At 41.5% G+C, this 27,924-nt stretch overlaps 3 protein-coding genes across 13 annotated transcripts; 2 read left to right on the top strand and 1 right to left on the bottom strand.

Moving 5' to 3' along the window:
* The first annotated feature begins 1,527 nt into the window (after window positions 1–1,527).
* HOATZ (HOATZ cilia and flagella associated protein) lies at window positions 1,528–7,998 on the top strand. Of its 4 annotated transcripts, none has more exons than XM_032979748.2 (7): window positions 1,533–1,940; window positions 2,720–2,755; window positions 3,982–4,052; window positions 4,224–4,283; window positions 5,065–5,124; window positions 5,462–5,525; window positions 7,495–7,998. In XM_032979748.2, exons 1-6 carry the CDS (start codon window positions 1,661–1,663, stop codon window positions 5,495–5,497), a joined length of 543 nt encoding a protein of 180 aa, XP_032835639.1. In that variant the 5' UTR covers window positions 1,533–1,660; the 3' UTR covers window positions 5,498–5,525; window positions 7,495–7,998. The 4 variants fall into 4 exon arrangements, with proteins under 4 accessions (XP_032835648.1, XP_032835639.1, XP_032835632.1 ...); XM_032979741.2 differs by having other exon boundaries at window positions 1,536–1,940; window positions 2,717–2,755; XM_032979757.2 differs by lacking the exon at window positions 2,720–2,755 and having other exon boundaries at window positions 1,528–1,940.
* Window positions 7,999–8,086: 88 nt separating this feature from the next.
* Window positions 8,087–15,679, top strand: LOC116957514 (uroplakin-1a-like). Its single transcript, XM_032979723.2, has 8 exons — window positions 8,087–8,234; window positions 9,778–9,871; window positions 10,341–10,541; window positions 11,314–11,388; window positions 12,272–12,367; window positions 12,714–12,902; window positions 14,490–14,573; window positions 15,465–15,679. The coding sequence occupies exons 2-8, from the start codon at window positions 9,791–9,793 to the stop codon at window positions 15,507–15,509; spliced, it is 771 nt and encodes a 256-aa protein (XP_032835614.2). The 5' UTR covers window positions 8,087–8,234; window positions 9,778–9,790; the 3' UTR covers window positions 15,510–15,679.
* Window positions 15,680–17,547: 1,868 nt separating this feature from the next.
* HSF2BP (heat shock transcription factor 2 binding protein) lies at window positions 17,548–27,585 on the bottom strand. Of its 8 annotated transcripts, none has more exons than XM_076053099.1 (9): window positions 27,530–27,585; window positions 27,106–27,164; window positions 26,084–26,222; window positions 25,171–25,274; window positions 21,300–21,449; window positions 19,503–19,641; window positions 19,148–19,271; window positions 18,947–19,050; window positions 17,548–18,410 (listed from the first exon to the last, which is right to left on the bottom strand). In XM_076053099.1, the coding sequence occupies exons 2-9, from the start codon at window positions 27,115–27,117 to the stop codon at window positions 18,199–18,201; spliced, it is 984 nt and encodes a 327-aa protein (XP_075909214.1). In that variant the 5' UTR covers window positions 27,118–27,164; window positions 27,530–27,585; the 3' UTR covers window positions 17,548–18,198. The 8 variants fall into 8 exon arrangements, with proteins under 8 accessions (XP_075909214.1, XP_032835602.2, XP_032835585.2 ...); XM_032979711.2 differs by having other exon boundaries at window positions 26,084–26,225; window positions 27,530–27,582; XM_032979694.2 differs by having other exon boundaries at window positions 26,084–26,225; window positions 27,470–27,553.
* Between the last annotated feature and the right edge of the window lie 339 nt (window positions 27,586–27,924).

Raw genomic sequence — 27,924 nt, 5'->3', positions numbered from 1 at the left:
GCGAAGACCTTAGGTCAAATTCGTTCTTTGAAACAGAGAGGAGATCCAGAAGGTAGTTGCGGATTTTTTTTATAAGTACATCGTGAATAAATAAGATCTGGTGCACAAGCCGTCGAACATTAAGATATGTTAAGTTTGACCCAATGTAGAGATCACAGTGGTGAGTCCTATATGTAAATCTTAAGGCCGAGTGATGGATGGAATCAAGCTTCTTAAGTACAGTACTTGGGGCTGATTTATACACGATGTCACAGTAGTCAAGTAGAGGCAGTATGGTAGCTTTTATCAATTCCAAACGGAACATAGGGGGGAAGCAGTGCTTGTGTCGATACAGAAAACCAATTTTTGTCTTTTTACCAATATAATCAATGTGATCTTCAGAATTCAGTTTTGAATCCAGGATGACCCCAAGATACTTATAGATCTTGACTTGCTCTATGAGATAATTATTTAAGGAATGTAATTGGGGAAAAATAACTTCCTGCTTTAGTCCCGGTGAGAAGCATAGCACCTTGGTTTTGGAGGTATTCAGGACTAGTTTAAGAGAAACTAGCTGATGTTGTAGTTTGTTGAAATCACCCTGTAGCTTAGCAATCACGTCATCCGGAGAGCGGCCAGCAGTAATCAGTATCGTGTCATCTGCAAAAAGATTTACCCTGGAATGATCCAGGTCAGTGCCCGAGTCATTGACACTGCTGGCGAATATTAGGAAGCCACTGGAGCTATGCACTTTTAAATCTAGATTGAGAATAACACTCGTTAAGAACAGTTTTTTTGTGTGTTTAGCTTGCCCTTCCCCCCCTACGCATCTCCGATTAGCACAGTTGCTACGTATGGTGCGAAAGAAGTTCCACGTACGTACAGGGGCCTCCACTGGAGAACCCTCAATAGCGATTATTCCACACTTGCCAGATATCTTGGAAGAGGTGGGGAGTTCCCCACTCACTTTACCCGGTCACACACGACCTGCCGATCCACTGCGGTGCACCCACTTGCACTACCGGGTGGACAGAGGCGATCCACGGAGCGACGTCTTGAAAGTCCCAAAGCCTCGCGAGGGGACCAGGAGATCACAGCTTTAGAGGGCTGACGCCACACACTTGGTGGGGACGTTTGTTATCCCCTCGTAGGCGTGGTGGGGTTTTCTTAAGCTCATCAAGGACGGTGGATTCATATAAAAAAATACATTTCTCACGACGTTTCGATTGCTTGTGTTGCAATTATTTTTTAAATTATTATTTCCCTTCTACGTGGTGGTGACTTTGCCCAAAGAACCAAGAATATGAATCCCTGCAGTCACGAGAGCTTTAAATCGAATTTTAAGGACAGTGGACTAAGCCAAACTCACCAATTACTGGCCTCTTAAATTTTGATTTAAAGCTTTCAGTGATTCATATTCTTGGTTCTTTCGGTAAAGTCACGTTGAAGGGAAACAATAAAATATAATATTGTTATATATTTTATTATATATTTATTATATATTTTATTGTTTCCCTTCAACGTGACTTTACCGAAAGAACCAAGAATATACGATATCTCGAAGCTGTGAATGGGCTTGCATCATAGCAACCGTTGTCACGGCAACCGTCGTCAAGGACGCGCGGCCTGAGCTGAGGCCGAGAATAAGCCTCCGGTCTTTCCTAGTCTCGCGGGACGGAGCATGGCGCACCTCGGCCAGTGGGGAGGCGCCGCCCGAGCGGCCCTAGGCGGGGACGCCGAGGAGCAGGAGCAAGATCCGATGGAAAAGGAGATGGAGGAGGAGGAGGAAGGCACCCGGTGGTGGGAGCTTTGCGCCGCGTTCACTGGCTCTGAGGCGGGGGACGTGGAGGTGGCCCGGGCCCTCTGGAGGTCGGCCTGCCTGGAGCCGCCGCTCGAGTCGCGTCTCGTCTCGGCCGACATCAGGCAACGGCTGCGGGTGGCGGACAGGGAGCGGGGCCCGCGTACGTGGTTGGAGTTGGCTGCTTGCCCCTTAAGCCAGGGCTTTTTTTTCCTCATCGCCGAATGTTCTAGGGGTCGCTGTCAGAATGGGGTATACGTGGCATGTGTGTCTAGTGGCCACAGCCAGCAACAGTTCGAGGTAATGTGGTGTTTGTCCTGGGTGCGAAATTATTTGACGGGCCGCTGACCCGGACATAGCCGGCTGAAAATAAAGCCCCCCGGCCTTAATTGTCTGGGTTTGACTGTGCGATGAAGGAATACACGGAGAGGCACATCGAGACGCGAAAGAGGCGTTGAGTTGGAGAGGCACAGACGCACGTAGAGAAACGGACACCTGTCGGACAGAGAGGTGGTGGCTGACAGAGTTACAAAGAGCAACTTTGGTGTGTTGTTCATACTGCAGCATCGTATGTGTGGGGTTTCCATGGGTACTCATGTCTCCTACCACAAGCCAAAGCCTAATTAAAGGTTTGAGGCAAACATTCACAATGCAGGACCCTCCTGAAAAAGTAGTGAGACACTCAATGAGGCTTTGCTGGTTACATACTCGGCAAAGTGGCTTTGCTCTTGTTAAACGGAAGGTAATAATTTACAGATCTCAAGCCACAACTGACCCCACAGATGTTTGGTAATAAAAACTGGCAGGCACTCACCGCTGGTTATAACTTAGTTACGATGAATCAAGGACATACAAAGTAAAGTACACAGAGTCTTCACAGAAAAGTGTGAAAGATAAACACAAGCTGACTGATGAATTTGTATTGGCATGTGTCTTCAGCAGGAAGCGATACACAGGCACCACTTTCAACTGACACAAGTAAGCTTCCAGATCAATCAGACACGTTCACATACAGTCGGCTATCCACGTGTTTCTATTAAGGAATAGCATTGCACGTTTTGATTGTACACAATTGTAACAATATTAATTTACAGCCAAATTAAATCTGAAAGTATTAATGGGTTCGTTCCCTACCCTGACGCCTGATGCATATTTGGAGTTTGCGTGCCTCTCTCCCAGTATTTGCGTGAATTTTTCTCCGGGTCCTCCGGGTTTTCCCACAACATTTAGAATCGACATCACGGCGTTTAGAGTATTTAGCTGCTAGCTATAAATTTATATGATCGGCCACTTCGTTGAGCTATAATTTGTGATAGCCAGGTCAGAGGGCCTTATCTGGTAAAATAAAAAAAAACAAAAATTGTTTAGTTTATGTTTGACTATACTTCACCACGCTGGTCTGTAAGAGATTGGTGAAGGCTGAAGGGCTCGGAACGGTTCAGATATCTCTCGCCTCTCATGTTTGCCACGGGTGGGAAATCTAACCCCGACGCCACTGGGTTCACAGTGCACACGTGTATACTGCATAGGGGCCGTCCACAAATGACGTCACGCGATTTTGTACGATTTTTGACCCCCCCCCCCCGTGTCGTCACACGGCGTCACAAAAAGTCAGACCCCCCCTTCAAATATGACGTCACAAAGCTCTGTCCCCCCCCCCAAAAAAAAAAAACATGATTCAAATCGCTTAAAACTATTGGTATTTGTAGTGCGTATTTAATGTGGCGCCGCACTCTGATGTTGTATGAGAAAACATTTATTAAAAAGTCTATTTAATTAAGTAGAACGTGTTGTCTATATGTATTTAAAGTTGCGCATTTTGATGTGACGTCACATTTCTCAACCCCCCCCCCCCCTTGTCACACATCGTCACAAATGTCTGACCCCCCCCCAGGTGCGTGACGTCATTTATGGACGGCCCCATACAACATATAACAGACCGAAATTTATTTCACTTTAATGATAAAATGTTGCATTTTTAAGGTATATTTTGTATGTGAAGTAATTTTGAATTTTAGAAGTACAGTATTGAGAAATGTTTTACGTGCAAGAAGCGTTAAAATAACTCATTGAGTTGATAGTTATAAAAAAAAAGAATAATGAAATGTATTTGTTTCTGACGTGATATTTGTAATGTCAGTGAATAAAACACCAATGAACAGGAGTAAAATGATTGTCTCATAATTTTTCTACCATGTCCACAGAGGAGCAAGACTTTTCCATGAAGACAAGGTTAAAAGAAAAAGTGGAAGAGAGGACCAAATATGAAAAATGTGTGCGTATATTCATTATATTATTGATGTTGTGTATGCAGCTTCCCACACCTTTGCGTTTAATAACACATCAATTACATGCTGTCTACCATTTCTTACACTGATCATGTTGAACAATTATGCACGTGTGATGAATTTAAATCATCGTGTTCCTGTGTTTAACATTTAACCAGGCGAAACGTCGTGAGGATATTCTGACTTTGCTCCGTAAGCAAAGGGAAGACAGGATGAAGGTAACACATGACTGTACAATCGAGTATTTGTTTATCATCGTCATCATCAGTCATGATCAAGCCACTGCTGGGGTGAATGTCTCGCCAAGCTGTTGTGCATCTCTGACGGTCTCGCATTGACGCATTTGATTTTTTTAGAACGTAAAATTAACCAAGCGAAGGTCACATTGCCTGCAGCTTTAAAGACAGTGTTGATGCTTAAAATAATGATGCAGTCCTACGAGAAACAGGCATCTGGCACTGCATCGTGCATGCATTACTTCTGTGTCATTTTGAATAATTGTGGTGGGGGGGGGGGAGTTTCTCAAGTGTAATATTATGGGTGTATCCTTAAAATAGCGCTAACTGGTGACTGTCCATAGCATTCTGCTTGGGTGTGTTTGCAGAATCACGAATTGGACCACTCCAAAACATTATTTAGCTGGGTGTGTGGGTCACATGGAATCTGTGTTCTTACGTTACACAGTTTATCTACAGTATATGGCACTGAAATATAAATTGCCTAACTGCCTATTGAGACGAATTTTACTCATCCCTATTTTACATGGAAGACGTTGTTGAATCATGATTTACACAGAGACTGCTGTGTTTCACCACAACTAGTTGTGAGCTAATTTGGAATGCGTGGGTTGCTGTGGGGGGATTCGTGAAGGTGGGAAACACAGACATGGCAATCTCTAAGTATTGTACAGCAATGGATTGTGCTGCAAATTCCCTCTGCTCCTCCAAACTGTAGTCCCACAGCCTATTACGCCTGATTGATGTATGTTGCCCATCCCAGCACGAACTGTACCCAGCCCTGCTGAGCTTCTTAGATCTGACAAGACCAGGCACATTCCAGGTGAATTGGTCAGAGGCTACTTGAATCTATCGGTACAGAAATCATTTACCCCAGTACCTTTACCTTAAAAAAATCATCTTTCTTCTTTCCCCATGATCTCATAACGTGTACGTCTTTATGATTGTACATCATCTTCAGATGCATTTATACTCTTCATACATTAAAATGTGTTGAAATGACATCGATAGCTTCAGTGTAGTGTACAAGCTATGCAATTATATTCGATGTGTGTACTGAACGGATCTGCTCAGAAACCCCTGAAATGTTTGGGTGACTGGCGTGATTTTTACAATTTGTCTTTTTTACGGGGCGTGTGTTCCAATCTCTCATGGAACAGAAAGAGCTGGTTTCCCTCCCATACAAACCAAAGTGATGCCGAACTGCACTCCACCCAACTCAAGGTGTGTTGACTGGCATCTCTGCAGCATGAGTTTATTAACAGGAGATATGGAGTCGAGCAATTAAGTAATTCATTGTCCCTGTCTCTTGGGTGCTGTTTTTAACGTGTAGAAAATATGTTATAGCTGAACAAATTATGGTCGTTATCACTAAAAGTATATTTGGTAGTAATACTAAATAGAGGGCTCAATAGTTTACTGTTAAGTGATTACTTGAGGAAGTTAGTTGCATTATTTTATTTTGCTTGTTTACCGATCAAAGCCTCACTGAGCCTCAAGGCTCTTTTTTGGGTTTCTGACACGTTTTCTTTGCAATAAAGGATGATTTTGCTAAGTGTTATCCCAATTGAGTCATTTGCAGGTGATTTTTTTAACGATGGTGTGTTTGGCAAATACCATTTTTACACGCTTTCTCTTAACTCACTCTGTTGTTTTTGTCGTTGTTGTATCATCAAATCTTGTAACTCAATTTTAACCCACTTCCCAATGTGGTATCGACTGCAAACTTGGTATACTTATGTCATACTGATGACAATACTATATTATATCGTAAAAAATAAAAATATATTTTTAAACGTTATTTTTTTACATGTTATGGTTCGGCTTGGGTCTAATTGTCCACGGTCAACTGACGTTGGCTGTGATTGGCCACGGTCCCCTTACGTCATGGCAAGCTTCGGGGCCACTTCCTGGAGTTGTCGAGTTCTGCCATTACTAGTACATTTCTTAAAAGCGTGTTTTTTAATATATTATTTTTAGCTATGAGAGCCAACTGGAGAAGCTGGAGGAAACTAATGCAATGACGGGGAAGAACATACAAACTCCACACAGAAAGGCGTCCGAGTCTGGAATCGAACCCTTGGATTTCTTGTTGTGACGTGCAAGTGTTACCAGAATCAGAATCTTAAATGGACCTAAGGCATCAACTGAGCCTATGAAGCTCTTTTTCACAGATGTCCAGTAGGGGAAAGTCAGAACGTTACAATAATGTAAAAATCTTTCCGAGTGCAAAGTATAGGTAAGGTAAGCAAGTCACTCAAAATAAATAAATACAATACATAAATGCTAATTACGAAAGTATATCAATTCCTGCCGATTCATTAACAATAAATATAAGCTTGGGCAAGGCAGCAAAACAACAGTCCCAGACAACAGCAACTGTGCCACGCTGCCACTCAAAATTAGTGAAGTATTTTAAAGTACGACTTTGCTATTGATCCTCAAGCATTATCATTTTCCATGAGTGTCATATATATTGAATATCGATAAACATTTCAGCGTGTGTTTGCTATCAAACCTACAAGCCTCGTTAATGATGTTGCCTATGGACACTCACAGTCGATGTTTTTGAAATGCTTCACGCGTTTTTCATAAAAGGTAACAATTGAGACTGTTGACAAAAATGACAGCCTGTACAGCATGCATTTTGTGAATGTGTCTGATGGCATTATGCTGCTGTTCTTATTACCGGTAAAAAGAATAAGGCAAGATGCTTGCACGGACGAAAGTATACTCTTTGGTTCTTTCAGTAAAGTCACGTAGATAGAAAAATAATAATAGATCACGACGGTTCGATCGCCACACAAGCAAATCGTCCTCACACAAGCAATCGTTCCCACCTGAGGACGATTGCTTGTGTGGCGATCGAAACGTCGTGATCTATTATTATTTTTCTACCCACGTGACTTAACCGAAAGAACCAAAGAGCATGGATTCCTGCAGTCACGAAAGCTTCAAATCAACATTGTATCAGAAAGTGTTGTCATAATGATGTAGGATACCCTCAAGTGTTCATCGATGCATGATATATACCTCCCACAAAAACACACAATTATTGGACGTTAACTTCCTACATAGACATTGGTTTAATATGCGATGTACGTGTACAAGTTGATACATTTTTTTTCCGTTACAGTTAATGTATGTGTCTTGTGATTGGTTCTTTTTGTTGTTTATTTATTCCTCTTCTCAGGGTCCCCATGTGAACGGGATTCATGAATACAAATGCGAGATGCCTCCATCAACACACACCCAAGGGATGACCAGCAACATGAGAGTGTGACGTTGGCAGTGAATGTCTGACTGATTGGTGTGACGTGAACATGTGCTGTTTCGACAATTGGTGGCATCTGTTTCGACAGCAAGACTCTTGGCTGTTTGTCCATCATATATTATCAAACATAAAATCAGGCTTCGAGCAAGGCCTCTATTGTTTATTCTGCGGTTAATTTGCCCTAATGATTCAACTTTGCATGTTCCTACAGCATGAATAGTTTTATACATCACACATTGCTGTGTTGTCAACTTGGCCACTTTGTTTAAATTATACAGTACTTTCGCATGCTAAAATCATATATCACCCCTTGATGTGTGTGTATGGAGATGTCCGTGTGGTTGAAACTGTTTCTTATTCATCATTGTAACCACTGATAACCACTAAACAAAAACTTTAATAAAAAATTCAATTCTAAATATTTTTGAGGGCGTTGTGTGAGGGTTTGTGCGTATGCTTCATTAAATAGATGCGCAATTGGCACACCCATGACTTGGGTTGGGTCTTGGCCTTTTTGCGCACTTGTCTGTAAGTGTACGTGCGTACTTGGGTTAGAACTTGTGGCTATAAAGCCACTCGGTGGAATTCCGAGGCGTGACACTGCAAGCACTTGCCCCACCTGGCACGTTTAACCCCAGCATCTCGACGAGTGCATACAGGTAAGGGTGTTCTATTGCTGTTGCATTTTAACTTGGCTTTAAGTAATGTATAGCAGCGGTTCCCAAACTTGGCTCACTCTGATTGTTGTTTTTACCCCGCATCTCCGATTAGCACGGTTAGCTATGTACGGTGCGAAAGAAGTTCAACTTACCATAATTTTAAACATAACTTAAGCCGATGTGCCACCTACAAAATGGTAATATAACCTCTCCAAACTATTTGTACTGAACGACATAAAATATTTAGCACTGTGTTACAATTTTATACATGTGTACCCATATATACACGATTTGGCGTGTCGCCTACAGACTGCTCATATAACCACTGCTGACATACGCATGCCGCAGTTTGGGAAACGCTATTGGAGAATAAGTCTTGTCAGCAAAGGTTACAACGTTTCACAGAGTGTATACAATAGCTGCAAGTATATTCACTGGTTCAGTTTCAACATTACGGAACCATCAAGTGACATAGAAAAATACCATGTAATTTAGAATACTTATATATCTGGTTTAATGTACCGGTGAAAACGTAAAGCTTTAAATCGAAACTGCTTAGGGTTTTTCCTACGCAAGGAAACGTAATTGTGTACTTACACACGCTTTCGACTGATGGCTATACGTTACCTGTTCTGCTCGTTTTATTTGTCAGTGAACTGAGTGATAATCAAGAAACATGACCTTTGATTAAAATGACATGCCGGATTTTTTTAAGGCATTGTGAGAGTGTACAGATAGGGCTGGATTTAAAACTAGATGTCGAGTAGCATACATTTGTGATACACGATGAGAATGCGTGTTTTATAGGTTTGCCTGCACTGAGTTGGCATTACAGAACTTTGATGAAAAGTATCTTTTTACTCTAAATTGGCTGCATCTGACATGGAAAAACAAACAAAATCACGTAGATACTATGCTGCTTGCACGTGGCATGTCGGGCATTATTCACCCAGCACACTGCAAGGCAGAGAAGAGATGCTATTCGATTCTGCACATATGTATTCCTTCATTTGATTTATCATCACGCATTTGCAGCCATTTGTATATGTGCATCGAGTAGTGTGCAACGTTTAGAAAAGTAAACGACGTTTTCAGTAGATGCTTGATGGGCGATCAAAATCATTTACGAATGGGATTTTAAACGTTTGTAGAGATCGGCGCTGTGGGATTTTGCATTGTAATAAAACTTTAATTTGGTAAAAAAAAAATTTGAATGAAGGTGTGGGGTTTTCAAAATAAGTTAACTTCTAAGTAAATGCAATTTGGTTAGTGTTTGAGAAACCTTTTGAATACTTGATGAAAAACAGGATATTTGGTGGCCTTTAAAATGCCTGTTTATGTACACGCACCATTTATAAAGTTGCGGTTATTTATTTTGGTACCAAATGGATGACAAGTCAGCTGGCCGTGTATAGGAAGACTGTGGGAAAGAGAATGTGCCTTGAAGGCAATATAGGTGTGGTGCTGAAGTTCTGTAATCGTGCAGCTTTTCCCATAGAATTGACGTGCTGTTAATAAATGCCTCCGACCTCCCGTGTCACAGAACAAGCCCAGGCATGGTGAAATACGAAGAGGATTGGTCCTCGGTGACCAAGTTAGTTCGGGCGCTCGTGTTTTTCGGAAATGCCATCATTACGGTACAACGCACATCTCCCACGAACGTGCTCACACAGTTGTGTTTTTGTGGTATTCATTTGGTGTGTTCATCAGCACGTGGATATTTTGTGCGGTGTTAATGGAACATTCAAAACAATGTTTTTTTTAAATAAATATTTAGGGTACAGTTTGAGATTTTTAGGGCTTTGGATCGTAGTACTTTGCAGTTCCCGTGTATCCATTCGAGATGACGATGTATCGATTCATTGATTAATATCCATATTTGAGCTCACAATGCACGCATCAAACTACATGTTAATATCAATATTCTACGTGACCCCTTGCATGCAGTCAATGGTGGCTGCAAAACTGAGCAGGTGTTGAACGAATTGATTCTGTAAATCAAACCGCATCCCTAAATTGTGGCATTCCATCAAATCACTGCCAATATAGACTTGGCCAAAACTAACCAAAAGTACGGGGCGGGTATGCGCGGTGGTGTGTCTTCAGCTGTGCGGGATGGCCCTCATGGCCACGGCCATATGGGTGGTCACCGACCCTTACAAAATCTACCCGTTCCTGGCCGCCGACAACAACACGGACATCTTCGCCGCAGCCTGGATCGCCATCTTCTGTGGCTTTGCCTTCTTTCTGCTCGGCATCTTTGGGATGTACGCCGTGTGGAAGATGCAGCGGTCTGCCCTGCTCGCGGTAGGCCCCCGAATTAGTTCACAAGGACCCCCGTGGATCTTCCTCGCACACACACGCACACATATATCTCAGACTTAATTGGAGATGAAGATCGAGGATGTGGATGGCTATCTCATGCCATTTTATTGCGTTTCTGCCCAAAAGCAATGTTCCTTAGGGTGAAGATTGCAATATTGTGACAGTTTTATCTCCATTTCAAGTCTATTTGCTCTTGGGCAGAAAACTTAATACTGAGAGATAGCTATCTATCCCATTGATCTTCAGTCAAGTCTAAAGTGTATGAAAGTGTCATTGAAGAAAGCCACGTGTTTTTGGTTAGTCTGTACTTTGACATTGATGCACCATGAGGGACTGCCAAAACATGTTTGATAAGATGTTAAATCAACACAGCAATTTATCAATAGGGACAGACCAGTATACAATCAGTGCACTTATCCAGGATTGGGGTGCATAATGGCGGGTCTTCAAATTTAGAGTGATTTAAACTTGTGGACCTTATTTGGTAACTTAGCATTAAAACCCTATGAGACTCTTATACGAGTCTGTATATGACATTGACGTTTCAGTAGAGGTCTTGTCCTGTAACAGTTTTATTAACATTATCATTAGTCATTATGAATTTTAAAAGGACTTTATTACCCGGTCAGCTCTCATAATTTTACTAACTCACCGTGATCGGTACTGGGTATTGAATGCAATTTTGCATGTAGTTAAACCAGTGCGACTAATATGGCATGTGTTTCACACTTGTGTGTTTTTTTGTATTTTACAGTATTTCATCCTCATGTTAATCGTGTTCATCTTCGAAGCAGCATCATGCATCGTGATCTTCACTCACAGGGACTATGTAAGTCAAACGCCACTGGGAATCATATTCTGAAGTTTCAGAGACATTCATCTTCTAAGCAGGGCTTAATTTCTCACGGAATATTTTCCATGTTGCTGTTAGACTGGAATAAGCATTTAACTCGTAGTAACAAAGACCCCCCGTATAGCCTTTAACAGACTCTTGGGGCAAGTGCTGTTAGCAAGCACGTACGAAGGCCGGCATGGCACACGAGGGAGCAGATGGCCAAAACGCCTGGCTGCCTATGACTCTTCCCAGTGATGATGTGTAATGAGTAAGCATTGCACCAGGTACTAATTTAAGGCTGAATCGACCGAAGGGAGGCCGAGGACCGGTTCAAATATTCGTCACTGTTATTGGTCATGAGAGGGAATGAAACTCTGGTTGGTGGGTTCAAAGAGCAGAGCGCAAACCACTCCACTACCACTCTAGTAGCAACAGCCATAGCAAGAGGCACTAGGGATGTGGTGTACCGGATGCAGACATGTTTCCAGGTCATTGACAGCTGAATTTGAGCCCTGCTTCTAAATCCCCAAAAAGCCATGGGAGTGGATTTACTTTGTGACTTTTAATTCAGTTTCGGGAGATCGAACTGCAGGACTTGGTGTGGGTGCAAGAAAAGAGGCTTGTGGGTTTGGTTATAGCTCACAATAATATGGAAATTTATATAAGTTTAATTACTTAAATAGCATTATAATTGTTTTCCCCAAACCACTTATTAACGCGGCTTAGCATTTTTTCTAAAAATCGTTTTGCAAGACTTAAATATAAAATTGTACCCGTTATACAAATTTGGAGTGAAATTTTTAATTAAAGAAAACATTGCCCATAGATGGTTCAACAGTTAAACTGAAGATATACTCATGAATTGTCACGTTCGCAGTTGGTGGGCACAAAGAACTTGATGCTCAAGAACATGCTTCGTGATTACGGCGAGATTCCTTCATTCACGGACAACTGGAAGGACTTGATGTCAACGGTATGCGCATTTTCAGCATGTAACAAGTTCAAGATAACACACACTTTAAAATCTAGCAAACATAATTCACGTTAAACATTTGTCATTGTTACCATTGGTTAAATATCACTTGTGTCACACAATGATGTAACCTGTGTTTATCGTGCAGTATTTCAACCTCATAATAATTGATAACAAACATAATTGGTATAAACTGAATTCAGTAACGTTTTTAACTTTACCCGAAAAATTAACTAGTCATCTTTCGTGGTTTTTTTACGCGTACATTATTAAATAGGTGCAGTTGTTTTTTTTAAGGGCCACTTGTGTGACCCCATTGATCTTCTATGCCCTTGAATTTTTTCAGCAAAAATGCTGCGGGGTGAACGGACCCGAGGACTGGATCTCCTACACGTCGTCCTTTAGCATATACCACAAGGAGGACGATGCCGACAGCCCATGGCCCACGAAATGCTGCGTGCTGAACGAAAACGACGATTACCTGTACGGTCGCATGGGCTGCATCCTGGGCAAGCCAGATGCCATCTTCCAAAAAGTGAGCACACTCGACCCTTTCCGAACCCCGGCAACCAAAATCAACGCTCGGAGCGCAATGCCACAGGCGCTGCATAATACAGCACGGTAACATCATATACTATACCATTCCTATCCTGTCGTCCCGACAGTTCTGTTCTTTCACCTGAAGAAGGCTACTTGTGTTGTGGCCGCAACGTCGTGAGAATTTTATTGTCTTATTTTATTTTATTATTTTATTCTCATTCTACGTGACTTTACCGAAAGAACCAAAGAAGATGAATCCTTGCAGTCACGAAAGCTTTAAATCGAAAAATACAATCGCTTGTGTTGTGATCGAAACGTCGTGGTTTTCATTTTGATGAACTTGATTCAAATTTTTTTTCTATCTACGTGACTTTACCGAAAAAAAAAAACAAAGGATATTTTTCAATGCAACTTGCAAACGCCCACTCGGGCTGGCGAAACGAACCGCTCAACTATTATTATGGGTTTGGCCATCTGTAATGAGTCCTCACGTCACCGCTGGGGAGTGTGTGTGTTGAAAGTGTGTGTGTGTACGCGAGTGTGTATGTGTATGTGTGTGTCACACACATACACATACACACGGCGGGCGTTCGACACTTCAAGTGGCCTCAAGGTGCACATGGCCTGGCACAAGCGTCGTGGTGACGTCACCGCCACTTAGTGGCGAATGGCGGTTGTTGTTGTGTCACACATACACATCGGTCGACTCAGCCTCAAATGAGTACCTGGTGCGATGTGTAAACATCGTCACTCGGGATACAAAGGGGCCGTCCATAAATGACGTCACGCACCTGGGGGGGGGGGGTCAGATATTTGTGACGATGTGTGACGAGGTGGGGGGGGGTGTGAGAAATGTGACGTCACATCAAAATGCGCAACTTTAAATAAATACTGTATAAACACGTTCTCAATAAAATAGACTTTTTGATAAACGTTTCTCCTACAACATTAGAGTGCAGCGGCACATTAAATACGCACTACAATGACAATATTTAAAGCGATTTGAAGCATGTTTAATTTTGGGGGGGGGGGGGGGGCAGAGCTTTGTGACGTCATATTTGAGGGGGGTTTCTGACTTTTTGTGACGCTGTGTGACGACGTACGGGGGGGGTCAAAAATCGTACAAAATCGCGTGACGTCATTTATGGACGGCCCCAAAGGCGGTCGGGCGTAGTGCTGGCCACCCACCCCCTCGTGTGCCGTGTCGGCCTTCATCGTGCTCGCTAACAGCACTTGCCGCAACAGTCTGTCGGGGGGGGGAGATATTTGTCTGTCTTTTGTGCATGTGTGAGTTGTACGAGTTTGGTGATAAATAGCGCCCTGCTCCTCATGATAAAATCGTCGCGGAAATTCCGCGGGTTCCTGCTCGTATAATACTAATAGACCAACAAAATCTTGACTAGGCACTATGTGTATATTGATGTCATTCATTAGAATTCTCACTACAGATAAAAAAAGCTAATATTTTATGTAGGCCTGCATCCACTGCTTGAATTTTGGTGAAATTATGCACGAGTGATGAAATCATTACAGGAACAGCAATTGTGGCATTTGTGGCTAATTCTTCATTTCATGTTTTTAGGGTTGCTATGGACAATTTTCATCGGCAGTTGATGGCTACACCTTCCCTCTTGCCTGGTTTGGCTTTTCCATCCTCGTCTTGGTGGTAAGCACTCGACTGTTTCCCGGCACGGAACATATTGTGGAAATGATTGCACGCAGTAAGAACATATTGCGATTCGAAATTTATTTTTGGACCAGGCCATGTAGTTTTGCAGGCTAAATTTTTTGTTGTAAGACCATCCAAACCAACCGACACAGCCGAAGAATAGTTATTTTTAACGCTTGCATCTGTGACTATTTAATTTGGCTGGCAATGTTGGTATGGTGGATGGATTAACCACAGAAATGTGGCTATATCATTCCGTGGCATTACAAACCAGTTGTGAATCATATTGGCTCTGATTACCTCCGTTGCATTCCGAAAACGACACGTAGGTTATCATATTCCCTACATGATCATACGTGGTTTAAATCAGGGGCGGAGCCAGGATTTTCAGCCCGGGGTGACATTCAACAAATTTTAATTTCAACAACTATTGAATGAGAAATCGGCTATACCCCACGCCATCGGTTGGCGACACACTCTGACAATGCAGTTGCACGGAGTCCGTCAGACCGAGTGTCGTACACTTATACGCAGAATGTTTCAGAATTTCAAATTTTTTATTTTTTCGGGGGTGACAATTGTCTACCCTGTCACCCCCCTGACTCCGCCCCTGGTTTAAATGTTTTATTTCACTACTTTGCATTGAGTATTTTCGTGCACTCCAAAGGCCTGCTCGCTGAAATGTAAAGCCAAAGCGTCAATAAACTATTATAATTTGATACCAATGATTATAGTATAATGAATGCGTGTATGTTTAGCTTGAAATTGACTGACGTCCACATTACATTATTTAATATTTAAATTATTTCCACGGCGATGGCAGGGAATTTTGTATTGTAAACGGAGGATTTGCATTTACGCCTGTTCCTGTGTTTGTGTGATCTGCAGTTCTTCGTGGAGATTGGTACCCTATACCTGTACACGGTGTCGTAAAACACCCGTGGGATGTGACGGACTGCACGCATCATCCCCATCCAGGACAGCACATATAAGGATGTTAAAGCGTTGCTCAAAACACTTATCGATGTATGCTTTTGCACTTCAACCTAGTATATGTTAACACCCCATATATTGTCTTACATTAAAATTATTTTTTCAGTCAACGTTTTATCATCGTTACTCTATTATATTTGCTCTTCATAAAGTTGGGAATATTTTTTACCACGAGTTAATCCAGGAAAAAATCTAGGTCCATGTATTGTCCTCTTAATATTTGTTTATGTCTCCGATCTGCCCTTAGCAGTTACACAAACGCATCTAGTTTGTTTTTATTATCCTCTTTAAGAGAGTGTTTTGTGAATCCAGAGGCACAAACATAAATGGAGCCATGGTAATGTACGAGTCATGTCTTTGAAGTAAATGGAAGGGTGTGGAAACGAAGAGGATGAGGTCTAATTGCAGGTTTCTTAGCCAGGACGGTACTTTTAGTTACAACCTTTTTAATAAACACTGTGTACATTTCGATTAAAAGCTTTCGTGACTGCAAGGATCCATCTTCTTTGGTTCTTTCGGTAAAGTCACGTAGAATGAGAATAAAACAATAAAATAAAATACGACAATAAAATTCTCACGACGTTTCGGCCACAACACAAGCGGCCTTCATCAGGTGAAGGGGACGAGACTGTCTGGAGGACAGCGCTGGAGTGAGAAAGCCACGCTGAGATCACGACCTTTAAGCTGTGTAAGAAGAAACAAAGCGCCTTGACAAAGGAATTAGCATATAATTTAGCATTGAAATGGCTGAGTGATTAGCTTGTGACTGGTCACAGAAAAGGCTATGTTAAAGTTAAAGCATTGAAAATGCTAAATTCTATGCTAATTCCTTTGTCAAGGGGTGCCTTTGCGGATGTGTATGCTTTAACTTTAACATAGCCTTTTCTGTGACCAGTCACAAGCTAATCACTCAGCCATTTCAATGCTACATTATATGCCAATTCCTTTGTCAAGGCGCTTTGTTTCTTCTCACACAGCTTAAAGGTCGTGATCTCAGTGTGGCTTTCTCACTCCAGCGCTGTCCTCCAGAAAGCCTCGTCCCCTTCACCTGATGAAGGCCGCTTGTGTTGTGGCCAAAACGTCGTGAGAATATTATTTTATTCTCATTCTACGTGACTTCACCGAAAGAACCAAAGAAGACTGTGTACATTTTGGATAATTAATGAAGGCAGGGTTATTTTTGATGCTATATTTAATCTGCATTTATTTTTCATTTAACTTTTGAAGGCCCATGCGGAAAAAAATACATCTGCTTGCTTACTTTTTGCATCTCTTTATGATTGTCTGTACATTTATTTTAAAATCACTATAAAAAAGTATATGCAAGATTAGAAATACATCAATTACGATGTTATTTCATGCTGTAACACGAAAACTACCTACAGGGGATGTAGCAGAGCCATTTTTGTCACATGACGGTAGTTCTTGAATGTTATTGACGCAGACTGGGAGGTTTCTGGTAACATAATTAGAGTAAAATGGTCAGCCAAAAGGTCAGAGGGAACCCATTGCACGAGAAGTGGCAGTACACCTTCATTAAAGTTAGACGCATTCTTGGACCACTAAACAATTGCAACAACTCTTTACTAGACTCAATGATGCTGATTTTGATGTATTGTTACCATTGATTGGTAGGTGCAACATTAAGCGTACAAAGAATAATATGGCGTCGTAAGTAAATGGGACTTCAAACTATAATGTATACAAGCTTGGTTTGGATATTGTTCATTAACATTTTATAAGCCAAAATTACTCTTAGTGGCATTTTTTATCGTTACCCAATGAATATCAGTATTATAAAATCATATCAAGTGTTCTATGCTACTCCATTTGAACTGAATTATACAAAACCAAAAGTTTACACTTGTGCCTGCTATAAATGTATTAGTAAACCAGTTGATTTACCCATATTGACATATGTAGAAAAACCTGCCTAGCTAGCATCCACACCCTCAAACGCCAGTCAATGATACATATGTATGTGTGGTATCTTGTTTAATGTCTCAACCTAACTGTGCTCATCCCAAAAGAAAAAATAACCTTAGTTTGGATTTTACAAGAATACCAGATTTTAATTCATAGCCAGCTCAGCTGGATATTTTTTCATCAAACATGTTCACACAAGATTAAGTTTAATAGATGCAAGGTTAATAGGAAAAACATGCAGGAGAAAAACTGGTTCTTAGAACTAAAAACACCTCCAGCATTGGCAGAAAATGCAGATATTAATTTACAATGAATTCATATTGAACACAAAGTTTTTTTAATGTTATTTATTTTTTGCTCACATGACATCAGCAACATTGTTTTGAAATCTGGATTATAAACTCGTTTGAATGATTTAACTTCACAATATAAAGCACAGGTTGCATTAACTTTGGCACCTGAACAGAAAAAACATGTTATCCAAGTTTAATACCAATCCACTGCCAGTTCGTCAATTTTCCTCAGTTGCTGAACACAAAATGATGAATCAGCAATTCAGATTTTTTTCCTTTTGAACCGTTTTCAAAAAATCCTGTGTGCTTCAGACCTTGGTTTTATACTTTAAGACTATGCAATTTATTTTCCCAACAAATAATCTAATAGTCAGATAACTGTATATTATTGTGGGCTCCTGAACAAAAGTCTAGGCCTTAATGTGTATGGCCTGGAGGTCTTCGTGGAGCTCCTTGGCGGCGTCACGAAGCTCAACGTGCCGGTTGGCCACCAGAGACTGAAGGAAGTGCTCTGGCAAGCAGGACCGCACACCATCTGCCACTTCCTGGCTGGTGCCGGGCTCTAGCAGCAGGGACTGGATGAGGCGCAGTGCGTGACAGCGTAGCTCTGCATCCTGCTCACCTGATACAACAAGCAGTCATTGATCTGTTTAACACGTAGGCTTTCGTGACCAATATCCATAATAGAGGTTTTTTGGTTAGATTGCGTAAATAGAAATGTCGTTAAACCTGCCACCACCCGACATAGCCAATTAGTAAGGTTTGTGACGTAAACAAAACGTGCCAATTCGTTACTAGTTCACACCCATGTTGGCATGCAAACTCACACATTGTAGTACTCGAATTGTAGATGTTGTGGGTTTACTCTCCAACACACCGGTGTGCTGAACTAGTAACAAGATTGACATGTTTTATTTACGTCACAAACATTACTAATTGGCTGTCGGGTGGTGGCGGGTTTAACGACAATATTTATATTTACGCGATCTAACCAAAAAAACCTCGATTATGGATATTGTCATTAACCTGTAAACAGTGATATTTTATTCAAGATTTCGTGTTTATATTGGAAAATATTCTACAGTCCTTGTAAAATTATACATATAAACTTTTTAAATTAAATGTCACCGTTAGAATGTGCAGTTCCAACGGCAGTACCTTCTAAAAGCCAACAAAGGAGTTTGACCATCCCTTGTTTTTCTGCCAGGTACAGGAGTCCACTAGTGTTGATGCTGACATTATACAGTGTCATTAAAATGAGGCTGAAATAAAACAAAAACATGCACAAATATAGCTGAGATGCTTTCCTCACAATTTACAGCAAGTTAATTTAAATAAACTACACATTCTATAACGTACGTTTTGAATTTGATGCACTGGCCGGTTGAAAGTTCCATTAATATCTGCAGAAAGACATCCAAAATGGTCTTCCCTCCAGGCATGCTCATCAAGTATTCCCGACCACAGGCAGTGGCTGCAATATCTGAGCACAGACAGGGAACATGCATTAGAAGTCTTGCTAACATGTTTACGGAGTAAAAATATTACTTTAAGTACTTGGGCATATACAATTGTAACACGATACTGTAGTAACATTTTTGTTGACTTAACATCTGTAAAATAACAGGACTTTTAAAATCTAAAGTACCACTATACAAAATGCAATAAACATGGTACAGTGAAGGGATTTTTGTTGGATTGGTTAATAGCTCACTTGTAACAATGCCAGCCATTGCCAACACGAACTGGCTTTCGTCTCCACCGGCATCTTCGGTCTTAAAGTCGCCAGGCATTGATTTCACGTAGCTCTCCACTGTTTGGCTGGCGAGGGTGAAGAACTCTTTTACCTTGCACTGAATGACAGTTGCAGAAAGGTTAGCATGTTGAAAGCAAAGAACATTTACATGCTCATCACTGCAGTACTTAAGTTGGAATATCAATTCTGAATAAAACACTATGCTGAAGTGATAGGTGATGTTTCATGGCCCATTGATAATTTATATTTGCTTTCATGGGAATTCACTCTATACAAGGCATAAATGCTCCATTTGAATGCCTATAAAACCGATATCAACATATAAAGAGTATTTTTGCCATCTCTATCAAAGCAACATTATATTCATATTCTTAGCTCTTTCGGTAAAGTCACGTTGAAGGGACTTTACCGAAAGAGCTAAGAATATGAATTACTGCAGTCACGAAAGCTTTAAATCAAAATTCAACATTATATTGTGTATTTTTAAAAGAATAATGCTGTACATGCAGTCGGCACTTCAGATAATCTGCACACTGTATGTTTTCCAGGAATAAAAAATATATATGAACTACACATGGTATTTGAATGCATAATATGCATATTAATTTTGCTGCACGCCTTGAGTTCACATGATAGATATAACCAAAGCACGCGACGTCAGAGAGCAGTCGTGATCTTCAGGACTGCTCGGGGGCATTCGGTAATGCATACCCTTCTAAGCTAGTATTTAATTGATTTTAGAACAATATTTTTGCACGATTCTCATTGAGAAGTTTTATTGGGTTTTTCTCTACTAAAATTTTATCTTTTGTCTGATTTTTTTTCATTGTAAGATCAGGTTTTTGTACATTCGTTCAGAGCACCGTATTTTCCCGCATATAGCCCGCATACGCATATAACCCGCAGATGCATATACCCCGCAAAAATAGCGTTTTGTGTAAAACAAATTTCAGATAGCCCGCACCTCCATATACCCGCGACTGTATAGTGCTCAGCAAATAGCAGCGACTTAAGGGACACAGCAATTATGATTCCGCGTCTAATAGACGCTTGTTAAGGCCCCTCCCATTGTGCAATCCGTAGCCTCAGCTGAAACTTTCGCACCCCCATACAGCCATTGAAAGTATTACGGTAAACAAAGTGCGCCCACTTCAAACATTGTCGTTTCATTGTACAAACAATTCGAATCATTTAAAACGTGATAACATGTGCAATTTTAGTGTGGGTGGTTTATTCAGCAGTGCTTTAGTCAAAGGTAAGTGTTGCATAGGGGATATTCCTACCATGAAAACATTAAACGAGTTATGACATGTCACACGTGTAAAATATTTTTGGGATAACCCGCACCTCCATATACCCCGAAGGGTCTTGTTTTGTTTGTAAACAGTGGTATACCCCGCGGGTTATATGCGGGAAAATACGGTAATATTGCTTATTCACATGCAAGGCTCTAGTTAATGTATGTTCCATAAGATAGCATTGAAGATGGTACATAATTGTGCACTTTATCCAATTTACTCTAAGACAATGTTCAAAGTTGCAAACACATTTCTGGAGGAATGTGTACAGCTAATGCAGGGGTACATTTTTGTGCAAAAAAAAACAATGATGCATAACCATTAGTTGAGCAATGCTTCAGGGAACTCAAAATATTCAGTGAAAAAAAAACCCCGTATTACTAAATTTGGAGAAAACAAGCATATAGCACGCACCCATGTATGACAAGAACCAAAAAAAAAGTGTAATGGAACACACCCCCACAAGGATTGCCTGTACACTGGCCTCGGAGCGAGAAACCCTCCAGAGCAGCGTGCACACGACCGCTCCCAGAGACGTGCAGAAATCCGCTTGCTGCTCCAGCTGCCGCTGTGCATCAGACAGCTGTCGCCGTGCCTTCAACTTGTCCTGAAACACAGGCAACACTTATGACAATATTGCGCACGCACACATGAAAGCCACCCTGAAGTAAAAGAGTGAAAATGTATACTTTTTCTTTGGTTCTTTCGGTAAAGTCACGTAGAATGAGAATAAAATAATAAATTGATCAAATAAAATAACACAATAATATTCTCACGACGTTTCGGCCACAACACAAGCGGCCTTCATCAGGTGAAGGGACGAGACTGTCTGGTAGGACAGCGCTGGAGTGAAAGAGCCACGTTCAGATCACGGCCTTTAAGCTGTGTGAGAGGAACAAAGCGCCTTAGAGTCGCGGCATCTCTTCAGAAAGGTGAGAGACTCGATTAGTTGAGCCTTCTTATCCCGAAGTCTGTTGAATGATCTTAAGGATGTGTGGAATCCCTCCCCGTAGAGGCGGTTAAACCGCCTCTACGGGGAGGGATTCCGCCACCCCAATTCATTGACCCCGAACATAGTTGTTTTTTTAAACCGCCTCTATGGGGAGGGATTCCACACATCCTCAAGATCATTCAACAGACTTCGGGATAAGAAGGCTCAACTAATCAAGTCTCTCACCTTTCTGAAGAGATGCCGCGACTCTAAGGCGCTTTGTTCCTCTCACACAGCTTAAAGGCCGTGATCTGAACGTGGCTCTTTCACTCCAGCGCTGTCCTACCAGACAGTCTCGTCCCTTCACCTGATGAAGGCCGCTTGTGTTGTGGCCGAAACGTCGTGAGAATATTATTGTGTTATTTTATTTGATCAATTTATTATTTTATTCTCATTCTACGTGACTTTACCGAAAGAACCAAAGAAGATGAATCATTGCAGTCACGGAAGCTTTAAATCGAAATGTATACTTTTTGTTAATTGGAATTGAGTATACTATCGGATGAGATATAAATTCCATGCAATGCTTCTCCAGTAAGAATGCATTTAAAATTTGGTGGTCTCGTACGGTACTTATTATTGCATGTACTGTATTTAACATAGCCATGGCTGTAAGTTTCCAAATCCAGTCTAGTCTAAAAGAGGGATTGTGGGACTTAACTGTTTTTTTGTGCACAACTTTTAACTTAGTTTAAATGTTGAGTGTACATTGAAATGATGCACCTTTCATAGCATGAAAATATGAAAGCAATCTGAAACACACTGACCAGGAACCTATAGCCAGGAGTATTAAAATAATATTTTATATGATTAACATCACATGAAATTTGCCTGTCTGCCTGCATAATTTTCTGCACTCCCTTGGCTAACAAAAGCAGCTCATACATCTGAGAAAATACACATCTTGAGGACTGTACATTTTTCGTATTAAATATCTGGTTAACTGTGCTAGATCTATTGACAACGTTTATTTTGGACATTATATTTCCGGAAAGAAATCTAACCAAAGCAGGTGAAAATCCCGCGGAAAGGTTTGTGTGAAACAGCAGATGCATAAATATATGTGTATTCTTTTATAAGCCTAGATCAGTGGTTCTTAACCTTGTTGGAGGTACCGAACCCCACCAGTTTCATATGCGCATTCACCGAACCCCTCTTTAGTGAAAAATAAAATGTGATTTTTTTCAAATTCAAGACATAGATATGTTTTTTTACTGGTACACAAAATGAGCCGTGCATGAACATTACCTTGTTCAAAGAATAAAACCAACACAATGCATAAACTCACAACAAATTACATACCTGGAAATCAATGTGACTTCTGCTGTTGCCTTTGAGAGATCAGTTCAGATATGCGTGGCTTCACCTTGGCAAGTGCCACTCTCATGTCATTTTCACAGCAAAGTCTGTTCCTTTTCTTCGTTTTTATGTCCAGCATCCTCGAAAAGGATTGCTCACAAAGATATGTTGTAACAAATGGTATAAAAAAATCCAGGGCTTTCTTAGCAATAACTGGATACTTGTTCATTTGTCGACACCAAAACGTTGAGAGCGTTGTTGTTCTGAAGAGTTGCTGTTGAACCTGGCTCTGCTGAATTTCAATGATTTCGTCGAGGAATTCATCATTGACATCTGCTGTTTCAACAGCAAACGTGAACGGCTGTCTCACCCATGCTGGATATGACTCTCTTGTAGGGAAATATCCGTCGAGAGACTTTGCAAGCTCATCTAAGTGCGTGGCAATTGTTTGCTTCAGTTCCGTGGATACAGAAATATCTCCGATTCCAGACACATCTTCGATCTTACTTGCACAGTCGTCCAGAAGTGGGAAGTTTGCGAAGTTATTGTTCTCTGTTCGTCGTTTCCATAACGGTAGCTTTTTTTGAAAAGCCTTCAGGTGTTCTTCCGCTTCCATGATATTGACTCCACCACCCTGCATCTGCTGATTGAGATGATTGAGAGCTGCGAATATATCAGCCATGTACGCTAAAATGAGAATGAACTCAGGATTTTTGAAGCAATCTGCATGGCAGTGTTGGTGCTCTTGCAAAAACAGGGCTAATTCCACACGCATGGCAAAAACACGATTCAGCACCTGTCCCCGGGATAACCACCGAATATTAGAATGGAGCAGAAGTACCTCAAATTCAGAGCCCATTTCTTTACACAGCTCACTGAAGATGCGGTGCCTCAGAGCACTTTTTCGCACATAGTTCACACATTCCACCACAGTTTTTAATACTTCTGTCATTTTTGGAGGTAAGGTTTTTGTTGCCAACGCATGCCTGTGCAGAATACAATGCGTCACAATGATGTGTGGTGCATCGGCCTTTACTAGCGCACCAAAACCAGACTTTCTTCCCAGCATGACTGGAGCTCCGTCCGTACAAACTGCAGAAACCATATCCCATGAAAGATTGTTGTCTCGGTTTCGTCGAGTTGAAGGCTGAATTTTGCCGGGCTTGAAATCAGATCCGCGACTACTTGAGCCAAGATGTCTTTACTCATGTCTTCTATTCTGTCACTGACGGTGTCATTTGAAAGGGGAATTTGGGATAATTTACCTTCGGCCGCTGTTCCGAGTATCAGATTCGCCATCTTTAATGCAGCTGGTTTCACAAGTGTTTCACCAATGGTGTGTGGCTTGCCCTGCTTTGCAATCAGGTAAGCAACTTCGTACGATGCTGTCAGGATCGGTTTGTTAACAGGTACAAATCCAAGAGCAGGCAGAGTGGCCCTTTCATCGAATCTGGCTCTCTTCACCCTGAATTCAGCAAGTGTTGTGTTCTTGTATTCCCCGTCTCCATGCAGCTTCAAGAAGTGTTCCTTTAGTTTTGCCGGTGCAAGACTAGAGTTGCTCAACTTGGCGTTGCAAATCATGCAGATAGGACGCTCACTCCCATCACGTTCCGTGATACATAAGAATCCATGTTGTACATATTCGTCCGACCACTTTCTTCTTTTGCCCGACATAGTTAGTATGGATAAAATATTAAAGAAATCACACGGCGTACGACAACAGTCACACGTTGACTACTGAGTACGCACTAAATTCCCCGCAGCGCTGATTGGCCAAGCAGTGTAGCATGATCATCTGCAGCCAGTGATGGCCAAGCGGGCCGTGTGTGTCATCACAAATTTACACAATAATTCAAGTGTGTCCGGACCTCCGTGGCGGGGGCTCTGCCGAACCCCTGAGATCGACTCACCGAACCCCTGGGGTTCGATCGAACCCAGGTTAAGAACCACTGGCCTAGATACACTGGATTTGACGTCTAAAGCCGCAACGTTGTAAAATCCGATGGTGTATGAAACCAAGTCGAACGCACTAACATACCTCTTTCTCCTTCTGACAGTCCCCTAATGCAATGTCCAACTTTGCTCGAAGGTGCTCACAATCCAAACGCAGTTTCTCCACTTCCTTGTCTCTATCTTCCAAAACTATCAAAACACAGCTCACAATGCAGTGCACAACATAATACAGAAATTCGGCGGTTCACAATTAGACTACAATGTACTCGTTAAATATTTTTTTATTATACAGTTCATGACTTCGAAACATCTGAATTCAACTCGCTATTTGAGAAAGGAGTTTTTTGCGGGTAATTCTTACGCTACGGCAGAGTGCTGGTAAGCCTTAGAACATCTGCTTGGTGCTGTAATGTTATGAGTATTTTGTGCGCATATCTATTTTCATAAATAATGTTCACTAGCTCTGCAGCTTCAAGTTTCCGGAATTTTTAGCTCTCTCTGTTTGCAGCCCGCAAGGTGGTGATGTGATCAACAAAAGTTCATGTAATATGCATCACATCATTGGAAGCTGTCATGAACCAGTTAAATGGATTGCTGTGAAAATGTTTTGTTGCTGAAATACATAAACCAAAAATAATGCAGATTACTATACATGGTTTCAGAATGTATGATATGCTGATTTATTTTGATTACTTTAAAATAACACTTTCATTTGACTGTATTGATCAACTGACAGAAGATATTGGATCCCACGAAAACCATTTTTGAAAACGAATAAGCTGCTGTATTATGCTTACAGTACTTGGGGGTGTGTTTATACACTAAAAAGGAAAAGCACAGAGAGTTGATCCCTGCAACAGTGCTTGTGAAATCAACTCTGCGAAAATGGCTATTGTGCAGTGAGGTGTGGCAAAACAAGACCCTTAAGCGATTTAACAACAAGTGTTGGCAGGGTTTCAGGGCTTGCTTTTGAAGGTGGTGGGTGGATGGATGTATACCCATCTCAAGGTGTCTCAGCTTGGTGGTGGCATGCAGGATGTCACCATGCACCACCTTGGGCAGCAATGCCTTCAGCTGCATGGTCTCTGTCACCAGTTTCTGCAGCTTCTGCTGTTGCACCTTAACGAATATCGTTGTCTGCTGTCGTGTACACACACACACGCGTACAATAATGTGGCTCAATAAGCCCCCTGCCACGTTATACAGGGTGGTCCAAATGTTTTGTGACCGCCACCCCAATTCATTGACCCCGAACATAGTTGTTATTTTATAATGGTTACATTGCATTACAGACCGATTGGTATAACAAACATTAAGTTTTAGAGTAATAAATGGGGGTCACAAGACACCTGGACCACCCTGTATATGATGGTATCGTATCTAAAACATTTTTTTCGATGAACAGTACTTGTTTATACGGCTATGATGATCATCTAACCAACCCGGAATGTGTTGGGTTTTATCAACATCTCGTGAAGATAAGCAGGGTTTGGACAGGCCGGGTCACCCACAGATGCAACAGTTGTTGTATTTATACACTAAATCGTTGTTAGGCAAGCACGATTTGTATGCAAACTCACGGTCATTACTTGAGGCATTCACCAATAGACCAGAAAAAGACCAGTGCAGGTGAAGTATGGGCAAATATAAGAATGAGCCGATACACAGGGCCTAGTTTTGTAAAAAAAAAAAGCATCATTGTGTTAGCGAACTACTTTTACGTAGAGCACTGTACCGTGTAAGAAAACAAAACGCCCAGCGGTGAATAGAAGAACCAACAATTTAGTTTTGTTAAGAAGAGATTTGAGAAGCCCCAAGGAATGATGACGTTCCTCCGAGTTTGCCTCAGGGGTAAACAAGATCGTAAATCATCGCGAAGGCGAGATTAAATACGACGTACACAAACACGCATTCCGAAACAGGTTCACGAATACAAGTGACTTCATTTGCAGTTATAATTGCAAGAAAAAGCACATTGTACACGGCCTGTATCAAAGGCTCGGCGCTCTAGGCTTCTTACTTGATGGGCCATGGGACCCAGGACACAACACGAGGGCCAGGTTTCAAGCCTCAACCGATCTGCGCGATAAATAATAACAAAACAAAAACCATCATTAGCACAGCAACAATCCAGTGCACTGTATCCCAGTATTGTCAACTATTATGAGGGTACTGAATGAGACGATACTGTACTTTATATAGATCCTCTTCCCGCCAAAATGTCGAGGGGGATTATAGCAAGTGCAGGCGTCACGCTCTGTCGGGGATTGTAGGAACGCGCAAGATGTGGGTAAAAATCTTGATTTAATTTACTTTCCAGAGCGTCCTATAATCCGGAAAGTACTATAACCCAGCAATTACAGATGTGCAAAGGGCACACTCACCAACAGCGCGGCGAATTATGGTCAAATGATCACCACACACACAAACACACCACAAGGCACCTTCCCACAGCTGTCCAACCAACGCGGTTTTCACCCCGTGTCATCATCATTATAGATTTGGAAGTTTCCGCGACTGCTAAGATCCATATTCTTTGGTTCCTTTGGTAAAAGTTACGTAGGTGGAAAACAATGATTTAAAATAAATTTAAAATAAATAAAATCTCGACGTTTCGATTGCAACACAAGCAACCATCATCAGGTGTGACAGTAATATATATTTTTTTGCTGTGGTTGTCACACCTGATGACGATTGCTTGCGTTGCAATCGAAATGTCGTGATTTTATTTAATTTATTATTTTTTCCCACCTACGTGACTTTACCGAAAGAACCAAAGAATATTCACCCCGTGTATTGTTCTTGTACAGGGAAATTGAGATTTCAGGTCGTTTCAATA

This window comes from Petromyzon marinus, chromosome 3 (genome assembly GCF_048934315.1).
Source record: "Petromyzon marinus isolate PM22_M1 ecotype Great Lakes invasive population chromosome 3, UKy_Petmar_22M1.pri1.0, whole genome shotgun sequence".
In the NCBI taxonomy this organism is placed as follows: domain Eukaryota; kingdom Metazoa; phylum Chordata; class Hyperoartia; order Petromyzontiformes; family Petromyzontidae; genus Petromyzon; species Petromyzon marinus.
This window is presented reverse-complemented; position numbering and strand designations above follow the sequence as displayed.

Bases quoted from the DNA above. Each gene is read 5' to 3' on its own strand.
- HSF2BP (XM_032979711.2), bottom strand. The intron at 21,450-25,170 runs GTATGTTAGTGC...CCTGTGTTTCAG, and splicing joins ACTGTCAGAAGGAGAAAGAG to GACAAGTTGAAGGCACGGCG. The intron at 18,411-18,946 runs GTACTGCCGTTG...TTGTTGTATCAG, and splicing joins CCTTTGTTGGCTTTTAGAAG to GTGAGCAGGATGCAGAGCTA.
- LOC116957514 (XM_032979723.2), top strand. From the start codon at position 9,791: ATGGTGAAATACGAAGAGGATTGGTCCTCGGTGACCAAGTTAGTTCGG. The intron at 9,872-10,340 runs GTACAACGCACA...GTGTGTCTTCAG, and splicing joins TCGGAAATGCCATCATTACG to CTGTGCGGGATGGCCCTCAT. The intron at 12,903-14,489 runs GTGAGCACACTC...TCATGTTTTTAG, and splicing joins CAGATGCCATCTTCCAAAAA to GGTTGCTATGGACAATTTTC.
- HOATZ (XM_032979741.2), top strand. From the start codon at position 1,661: ATGGCGCACCTCGGCCAGTGGGGAGGCGCCGCCCGAGCGGCCCTAGGC. The intron at 4,284-5,064 runs GTAACACATGAC...TGCCCATCCCAG, and splicing joins AAAGGGAAGACAGGATGAAG to CACGAACTGTACCCAGCCCT. The intron at 5,125-5,461 runs GTGAATTGGTCA...CTCATGGAACAG, and splicing joins CAAGACCAGGCACATTCCAG to AAAGAGCTGGTTTCCCTCCC.